Raw genomic sequence first — 10,387 nt, forward strand, 5'->3', positions numbered from 1 at the left:
ATCATGCTACTACTGGGAAGAAGGGGACATAGGGATGGTATTTTGTTTGTTTTAAAATACCCATTTATAGTTCATGTTATTCCCTAACACCATTCCAAGGAGTTTAACTCAGTGGCCCTCTGTAAAGCCCTCCCTGCATAAAGTCTCAAGGTCACGCTAATCTTTCTCTACTCTGATCCTTGATAACTCTTGTTTGGACCTCATAAAAATAATTTACAATTATTTTTAATAATAGCTGTTCTCATATTGTTTCAAACATACATCACATACCACTACAATTAGACTGTGAACTCTCTGCTTTCTTTCTTATTTTGTCTCACTGTTGTCTAACAGCACTGGAGCACATTACATGGGCATGATTACACATTTACTGAATGAATGAATGAACAGAAAAATTTCTTCATGAAAAATTCACGTTATAAGCTTAACCTCCTTGTACCATCACTTCTCTGTCTGTTGTACTATGGTAGCTTGCATGTTCCTGTGAGGCAGGAGAGTATGGCATCGATATATCAAATACCAGCAGGGTCACACATGATGGGCAGGTTTCAGTGGACCTTCCAGAGTAAGACAAGTCTCAAAGAACTGGCCAATGAAAACTTCATGAATAGCAGTGAAACACTGATATATTACTGGAAAACTTTAGGAATAGCCCTGAAACACTGTCCAATATAGTGCTGGAAGATTAGCCACTCGGGTCGGAAAGCATTCAAAATACAACTGGGGAAGAACTGCCGCCTCAGAGTAGAGTTGACCTTAATGATGTGGATGGAATAAAGCTTTTAGGACCCCCATTTGCTGATGTGGCATGACTCAAAATGAGAGAAAACAGCTGGAAACATCATTAATAATCAGAAAATGCAAAGTACGAAGTATGAATTTAGAAAAACTGGAAGTTGTAAAAAATGAAATGGAACACATGAAGATCGATGTCCTAAGGCATTACTGAGCTGAAATTCACTGACTTTGGGCATTCTGAATCAGGCAACACATGATCTACTATGCAGGGAATAACAAATTGAAGAAGAATGGTGTGGCATTCACTTTTGCAAAGAATGTTTAATGATCGATCCTGAAGCACAATGCTGTCAGTGACAGGATAATATTCACACACCTATACGGAAGACCACTTAATATTACCATTATTCAAATTTACGCACCAATAGACAAAGCCAAAGATAAGGAAACTGAAGATTTTTTACCAACTTCTGCAGTCTGAAGTTGATCAAACATACAATTGATTATTATTGGTGTTTGGAATGCAAAAGTTGGAAACAAAGAAGAATCACCAGTAGTTGGAAAATATGGCATAGGTGACAGAAATGACGCTAGAGATAGTATACTATTTTTCAAGAACAACGACTTATTCATTGCAAATACCTTTTTTCAACAACAAGAACAGCAGTTATAAACATGGACTTCTCCAAATGGAGTTCACAGGAATTAGATCGACTATACCTGTGGCAAGATGCAATGGAGCACCGCAATATCTTTAGCCAAAACAAGGCCAGGAGCTGACTGTGGAACAGACTATCAACTGCTCATATGCAAGTTCAAGCAGAAGCTGAAGACAATTAAAATAAGTCCACAAGAGCCAATATATGACCTTAATTATATCCGTCATGAATTTAGAGACCATCTAAATTTGATGCAATAAACAACAATGACCAAAAAGCAGAAGAACTGTGGGATGACATCAACAACATTGTTCATGAGGAAAGCAAAAGGTCATTAGAAAGACAGGAAAAGAAGACCTAAATGGATGTCAGAAGAGACTGTGAAACTTGCCATTGAACAGAGAGTAGCTAAAGCAAATGGAAGAAATGACAAGATAAAAACTGAACAGAAGATTTCAAAGAGCAGCTAGAGAAGACAAAGTCACTTACTATAATAAAATGTACAAAGACCTGGAGTTAGAAAATGAAGAGGAAAGAACACACTCAGTATTTCTCAAGCTAAAAGGATTGATGAAAAAATGTAAGCCTCCATTTGCAATACTGAAAGATTCTATAGGCAAAATATTCAATGATGCAGGAAACATCAAAAGATGGAAGGAACACACAGAGTTCCTTTACAAAAAGCAATTGGTCGATGTTTATCCACTTCAGGAGGTAGCATATGATCAAGAACCGATGGTAATGAAGGGAGAATTCAAAGCTACACTGAAAAGAAGTGGCAAAAAACAAGGCTCTAGGAATTGATGGAATACCCACTGAGATGTTTCAAAAAACGGATACTATGCTGGAGGCACTCACTCACTTATGCCAAGAATTCTGGAACATAGCTACCTATCCAAATGACTGGAAGAGCTCTGTATTTGTACCCATTCCAAAGAAAGCTGATCCCACAGAATGTGGAAATTATCGAATAATATCATTAAAATCACATGCAACTAAAATGTTACTGAAGATATAATTCAAAAACGGGTGCAACAGTATATTAACACAGAGCTTCTGGAAATGCAAGCCGGATTCAGAAGAGGACGTAGAATGAGGGATATCATTGATAATGTCAGATGGATCATAGCTGAAAGCAAAGAATACCAGAAAGATATTTATTTATGTTTTATCGACTATGCAAAAGCATTTGATTTTGTGGATCATAACAAATTATGGGTAACATTGTTGCAGTGTAATAAATTACTTAGTGTGGCTTTTCTAGCCATAAGTCTTTGTAAACTCTCTGGTGGAATTTTCTGTGAGCAACTGAGGAGCTCCGGATTGTAAAAGTTATCCACCTGGTGTATTTCTGTTGGGTACAACACAAAGCAATGTTCTGGGAGGCTCCTGCTCTCTCTCAGGTGCTTAGAATTCTGATGTTATGACGGGTTAGTTTGGCCACTCTACCAGGCTCAAAAGGAGGCCTCCTAGAGGCAGAAGTCTCTCTCTGACTGCTGGTTGAGGAAGATGTGCTGCTGAAAGAGACAAGCGCTGCTGGTAAATAGACACAAGAGACACGCATTGCTTAGTGAGACACCGAGGGACACTCACTGTTGGAAGAGAGACTGTTAAGAGAGAGTCTGTGGGCTGGGAGCAAGACTGAGCATTTTTTCTGAACTTGAATTGTAGCCTGGTGCTTCCCTAATAAACCCCGTAATCTATGAGTTCTGTGTGGCCACTGCAGCAAATTATCAAGCCCAGGAGGGAGGTGGTAGGTGTTTTGGGAGGACAGCTGGTGAAAGGGCTGAAGGGAGGCAGCATGTCTGGCCTCAGAGTAATGGGCCTTGGGCTATTGATGGTGATTCTCTCTTCCTCTTGTGGGGTTAGAAGAGGTCAGGAGATGTGGCCTCCTTGCCCTTTTGGCAACTGTGTAGAATGGGAATTCCAGAACACTTGATTATACTCATGAGGAACCTGTACATATATCAGGTAGATGTTATTTGAAAAGAACGAGGGGATACTGCATGGTTCAAAATTAAGAAGGGAGTGCGTCAAGGCTGTGTCTTTTCACCATACTTATTTAATCTGTATCCTGAGCAAATAATGCAAGAAGCTAGACTATATGAAAAAGAACGCTGCATTAGGACTGAAGGAAGACTCATTAACAACCTGCAAATGTAGACAACACAACTTTGCTTGCTGAAAGTGAAGATGACTTGAAGCACTTTATTGATGAAGATTACAGGCCACAGTCTGCAGTATGGATTACACCTTAACACAAAGAAAATGAAAATGCTGTGAGCATGCAATAAGCAGCATCATGATAAATGAAGAAAAATTAAAGTTGTCAAAGATTTCATTTTACTTTGTTTCACAATCAACACCAATGGAAGCAGCAGTCAAGAAATCAGATGGCACATATATTGCACTGGGCAAATCTGCTGCAAAAAAAAACCTTTTTAAATTGATGAAGAGCAAAGATGTCTCTTTGAGGTGCATCTAACCCAAACCACAGTATTTTCAATCGCCCCATTTGCATGTGAAACCTGGACAATGAATAAGGAAGATCAAAGATGAGTTGATGCTTTTGAGCCAAAGTGCTGGCAAAGAACACTAAAAGTACCATGGACTGCCAGAAAAACTAACAAATCTGTCCTGGAAGAAGTGAAGTTAGAATGCTCCTTGGAAGTGAGAATGGCCAGACTCCATCTCACCTACTCTGTTCATGTTATCAGAAGGGACCATTCCCTAGAGAAGGAAATATCGTGTTTGGTAAAGTGGAGGGTCAGTAAAAAGGAGGAAGGCCCTCAACAAGATGGAATGACAGCAGCTGCAAGGATGGGCTCAGGTATAGCAAGGACTGTGAGAATGGCACAGGATACAATGTTTCATTCTGTTGTACATAGGGTCGCTGAGTTGCAGCCAACTCCACTGCACCTAACAACTACACAGAATGCATATACACAACAGTTACTCACTAAGCGTCTGCCAAACCAGTGGTGGCTAATCTGGAACTAACCATGTTCTAGGGGAATTAACAAATACAGTATTTTGTGAACTGAGAGTCTAAAGTAGGTTGAGACAGATACAGTACTCTTTCTACCTCATCTAACAATTTTTTATGATGAATAGTAATTTTTAAAATTTTACTTGTATCATAACTTTTAGCTATTCCTTTGACAATCTTACCCATGGCATTCAGACCTTGACTCTTCTTTGAATCTGTTTTGCAATCTAGACTGAGTTTATTCATTCCTCTGTTTTCAACTATTATTTTCATGATTTTTGCTAGAAGTCAAATTACAGGATGTTTAGATGTGAAACTAGCAAAATGTATAGTGTAAGAAATTCTAAGAGACAAATGACTGTTTCTTCAACAAATACAGAAAAAGAAAAAAAAAGGAGTAAGAAATGTTAGAAAGATAATTAATTGAAAATAACGTGTGAACCCTGTTTAGGTTGTAGTTCAAACACACCAACTATAAAAAGACATTATGAACAACAATGAAAATAAATTATTTTTTTTAAAAAAGACATTATGAAACAATTATAACAATCCTAATATTGACAGCGTTTGTGGCAATATCAAGGAATTACTGTAGTTTTTTTCTTTAATACCCATCAAATTACTTATACGTGAAATAATATGGTACTTATTTAAATTAATGAGGGAGCAGTAGTTAGCTCAAGGAGCTCTGGTGGGGTAGTCCATAAGGCATTTTGACTGCTAACCAGAAGGCTAGCAGTTCAAATCCACAAGCCACTCCATGGAAGGAACACTGGACAATCTACTTCCTTAAAGATTTACCACCTCAGAAACCCAAAAAGGGTTGCCAAGACTTGGAATTGATGGCAGTGAGAGTTTTGTTTAGTTAGCTTTTCCACTGGAGCTCTGGTGACACAGTGGGTAAGACATTTGGCTACTAACGAGAAGGTTAGTGGTTCAAACCCACTACCCTCTCTATGGGAGGAAGATAAAGCAAGCTACTTCCATAAAGATGTATAGCTTTATAAACCTAATGGGGGCCGCTGTGAGTCATCATCAACTTGATGGAAGTGGGTCTGGGTTTGGTTTGGTTTGGCAGTTAGCAGAGTAGTAGGTAGAGATGAAATAAGATTGGCCAAATGCTGAATGAAGCTGGGTGATTGCTAACCAAAGTTTATTACTGTATTTTCTTTAGGTTTGTATGTGAACAGTTTCATAATTAAAAGGAAGAAAATAAGAGAGAAAAGAAATAAGGCAGGAAGAGTGGGGAAGACTAGTTAGTTTGTTAGCTTTGTAGAGACAACAGAAAAAGTTGGTTATCAACACAGAAACAAGAAAAATGGAGCAATTATTAGCATTCTATGAAAAGGAACTCAACCTCCTCAAGTACACTATGTGCCTTTTGCCTAACATGTACCTACAGTAATATCTTTGAACCTGGTTCTGCTTCTTGCAATCACAGAACACAAACAACACTCTTCTATGGAATAGTCTTTTAGTATTTAAAAGGTAACATATTCAAACAAAATCTTTTCTTCAGAAGGTATACCCCCTATCCCTCCTTATGACATGTTCTCAAATAATTTTATTACCCTATTATTATCTTCTAAATTTCTATGGCCACATCAAACTTCTTATGAATGCTGTATCATGACCACTGTTCTCTGCAAATAGTTTTACATATTCCAAGATAGGACTTTGCATATGCCCATATTTGCATCTTATTTGGTCACCCACTTAATAATCTAATCTAGAATTTTACCTAGAAAAAATAACCATCAGTCTTTCAAATATTTAGATGCTGTGTTATGTTTATTTGAACATTCCCAAACAGTAGTAGGTCAATTTTATGTTATAATAAAGTAGCAGTTCACAAGCATTAGAGTTCTTAAACCATGAACAATTTGTGAATTAGGCTCATATTAAATATCCAAGATCATGTACTTATAATAAAGAGTTTTCACTAGATTTATGTGCAACTTTGAATAATAATGAAGACATATTATCTATGTGGAGTGTGGAGACATACCTGCAGCTTCTAGTAAAGCTTCCAGTCGAGCCTGTGTTTCTGGATCTACTGTTCTGAGGTCTGCACCATCAGCAGTTCCTGACAAGAGCAGCTTGGAAGCAGTTTCCAGCATTGGATTTTCCAAATCATCTTGATCCAAAATGAAAGACTCCACCTAGAAAACAAATACAAAAAAGAAAGGAAAGGAAAAATAAAAGGAGAAAAGAAGAGAGGAGAAGACGAGAGAGAAAACAGAGGAAAAAGGAGACAAAAAAATTTTTAGCATAATTACCAATGACACACACAATAAAACCCTAAACAAATTCAATGAAATATCCAAGCCCATTGTTTAAAAGAGAAACCTAATGTTTCATATTTTCAGAAATATTTAAGAATATTATTATATGCAATCTAATTTTGGTTACTGAAACAATGTGTACTGTTTCCAACTTTAATTTAGGGAGAAGAGCGCAAGGGTAGTGCTTAAACTAGGAAACCTTTAACCTTGGTTGATGACCTACATTAGCAGTACTCAAAAGTTGTGCTCTCAGAACAACTGTTTTCCTTAAAAGTAAAAGGCTCTCACTTCAATTATTTACGAGGATGTTTCCTAAATACAAGTTTAGTTTACCTGTCAATCACACTTTCCAGTAAAAAATGGCATTTCATGGGTGAGAAAAAAAGTGGCTAGTTCACCACACATCTCAAACAATTATGAAAATGCTTTTCCTCCAGACAAATATCACAATTTAGTACTCAGCAGAAGTACTTTGTGGGTATTTCCAACTTCCTCAGAGAGAGTAATATTAAAAAAAAAAAAAAAAAACCTCAAAAGTAGAGTTTGCATTAAATTGATCAAGTTTACTGCTTCATTAATGACAATCTTAAAGTGAAACTGGCTTTTTATTTAACTATGAGTACATAGTAGTAAAGAGTAAAATGTTATTAGTACAATTTGGCCTTGATTCTTCTTAAGGAATGAACAGTGCCAACATCAAAATAGGAAATAAAAAACAAATAATATCTTAGATTATGATGAAAAGAGTTTTGACCTCCTGAACATCTTAAAATGATATATGCATAATCAGGAGTCTACAGACAATACACTGAGAACCACTGACAGCAGTGTTCACCAGATTTAATTAAAATAAATTTGAATTACAAAATAGCAAACTTTGAACACAGTGGAAAAAGTTATGCCCTGGTAATCCCTCTCATATGAATTCACCCACCCACACACTGCCTTCTAGTCTATTCCACTTCACATAGGACAGAGTAGAACTGCCAGAGGGTTTCATAGGTTGTAAATCTTTACAGAAGCAGACTGTTTCATCTTTGTCCCAAGGAGAAGCTGGGGGTTTGAACTGCTGACCTACTGGTTAGCAGTCAAATGTTTTTAACCACTATGCCACCAGAGGTATTTATGAATAGCTTGCACACATTTGCTATTGTTGTCAGGTGCCATCGAGTTGTTTCTGATACACAATGAGTCTATGTATAAGAAAATAAAACACTACCCGATCTTGTGCCATCATCACAATCTTTGCTACACTTGAGCCACTGTTGCAGTCAATGTGTCAAAATAAAAACTAGGCACCAAAAGCAGATAATTTTCTGTTTGCTGACAAAAAAAAAAAAAGATCCCTGTTAAATAATTTACATTTTAACGTTATCAGAGTAAATATACTACACAAATACAACATACTTATAACACTACTCATCTGTCAGTTTGTCATACTGTGGTGGCTTGTGTGTTACTATTAGGGTAAAGGCTTTGCCACTGCTATTTCAAATACAAGCATGGTGGGCAAGTTTCAGTGGAGCTTCCAGACTAAAACAGACTTGGAAGAAGGAAGAGGCCATCCACTTCTCCAAGAGTTGGCCAGTGAAACTTTATGAGCAGTAGTGAAACACAGTCCAATAAAGCACTGGAAACTTCATGAACAGCCCAGAAATAAAGTCTGATATAGTGCTGGAAGATAAGCCCTTCAGATGAAAAGGCACTCAAAATACGTCTGGGGAAGAGCTGCCTCCTCAAAGCAAGGTCGACCTTAATGATGAGGATGGAGAAAAGCTTTCAGGATCCTCATTTGCTGATGTGGTACAACTCCAAATGGGAAGAAACAGCTGAAAACATCCATTAATAATGGAACATGGAATGTATGAAGTGTGAATTTAGGAAAATTGGAAGTTGTCAAAAATGAAATGGAACTAAAGACTGATATCCCTAGGCATCAGTGAGCTGGTTTTGGCCATTCTGAATCAGACAACCATAAGATCTACTATGCCAGGAATGACAAATTGAAGAGGAATGGCATGGTCACAAAATATGTTTCAAGATCTACCCTGAAGTACAATACTGTCAGTGATAGCATAATATCCACACTCCTACAAGGAAGACCAGTTATAACTGATATTATTCAAATTTATGTGCTAACCACAAAACCAAAGATAAGGTAATTAAAGATTTTTACCAACTTCTGCAGTCTGAAATTGACCAAACATATAATCAAGATATGTTGATTATTACTGGTGATTAGAAAGCACAAGATAGAAACAAACAAGAATCACCATTAGTTAGAAAATACAGTCTTGGTGACAGAAATGACACTGGAGATTGCATGAAAGAATTTTGCAAGACCAGCAACGTACACATTGCAAATACCTTTTCAACATAAATGGTGACTATATAACACGACCTCCCTAGATGGAATAGGAAGGAATCAGATCAACTACAACTGTGGAAACAGGCGATAGAGCAGTTCAATTATTGTCAGCCAAAACAAGGCTAGGAGCTGACTGTGGAAGAGACCATTGATTACCCATATGCAAGTTCAAACTGAAGCTGAAGAAAATTAAAACAAGTCCATGAGAGCCAAATATGACCACAATTATATACCTCCTGAATTAAAAGACCATCTAAAGAATAAATTTGATGCATTGAACACCAATGACTAAAAACCAGAAGAATTGTGGGATGACATCAAAGACATCATAATAAAGAAAGCAAAAGGTCATTAAAAAGACAGGAAAGGAAGAAAAGACTAAAATGGATGTCAGAAGAGACTTTGAAACTTGCTCTTGAGCAGAGAATAGCTAAAGCAAATGGAAGAAATGACAAAAGAACTGAACAGAAGATTTCATAGAGCAGCTTGAGAAGACAAAATCAATTATTATAATGAAATGTGCAAAGACCTGGAGTTAGAAAACCAAAAGAGAAGAACACACTCAGCATTTCTGAAGCTGAAATAACTGACAAAAAAACTCAAGCCTCTATTTGCAATACTGAAAGATTCTATAGGCAAAATATTCAATGATGCAGGAAACTTCAAAAGAAGATGGAAGGAATACACAGAGTCACTTTACAAAAAACAAGTAGTTGATGTTCATCCATTTCAGGAGGTTGCATATGATCAAGAACCGACAGTACTGAAGGAAGAAATCAAGGCTGCAATTAAGGAAATGGTGAAAAACAAGGTTCCAGGAACAGAGAGAATTCCCATTGAGATATTTCAACAAAGGGATGCCGCGCTGGGGGCATTTACTCATCTATGCCATGAATTCTGGAAGATAAGCTACCTGGCAAACTGACTGGAAGAGATCTGTATTTATACCCATTCCAAAGAAAGGTGATCCTACAGAATGTCAAAATTATCAAACAATATCATTAACATCACAAGTAAGTAAAATAAATCTTGCTGAAGATAATTCAAAAACGGTTACAGGAATATATTGACAGGTTAACTTTTATAAATGCTAGCTGGATTCAGGAGAGGACAAGGAACAAGGGATATTGTTGCTGATGTCAGACAGATCTTGGCTGAAAGCAAAGAATACCAGAAAGATGTTTACTTGTGTTTTATTGACTGTGAAAAAAAGTATTCAACTGTGTGGATTATAACAAATTATGTGTAACATTGAGAAGAATGGGAATTCAAGAACATTTAACTCTTCTCATGAGGAACTAGACCAGGAGGCTGTCGTTCAAACATCACAAGGGGATAATGCATAGTT

At 37.1% G+C, this 10,387-nt stretch overlaps 1 protein-coding gene across 1 annotated transcript in view; it reads right to left on the minus strand.

Annotated features, from left to right (window-relative positions):
* Window positions 1–10,387, minus strand: part of ANKRD17 (ankyrin repeat domain 17) — a 294,287-nt gene that overhangs the window by 142,876 nt on the left and 141,024 nt on the right. The window contains 1 exon segment of the mRNA XM_007942797.2: window positions 6,395–6,548. Coding sequence (XP_007940988.1) covers window positions 6,395–6,548 — 154 coding nt within the window.

This window comes from Orycteropus afer, unplaced genomic scaffold, assembly GCF_000298275.1.
Source record: "Orycteropus afer afer isolate SDZICR_OR568_19922 unplaced genomic scaffold, OryAfe1.0 scaffold00098, whole genome shotgun sequence".
NCBI classification, from domain to species: domain Eukaryota; kingdom Metazoa; phylum Chordata; class Mammalia; order Tubulidentata; family Orycteropodidae; genus Orycteropus; species Orycteropus afer.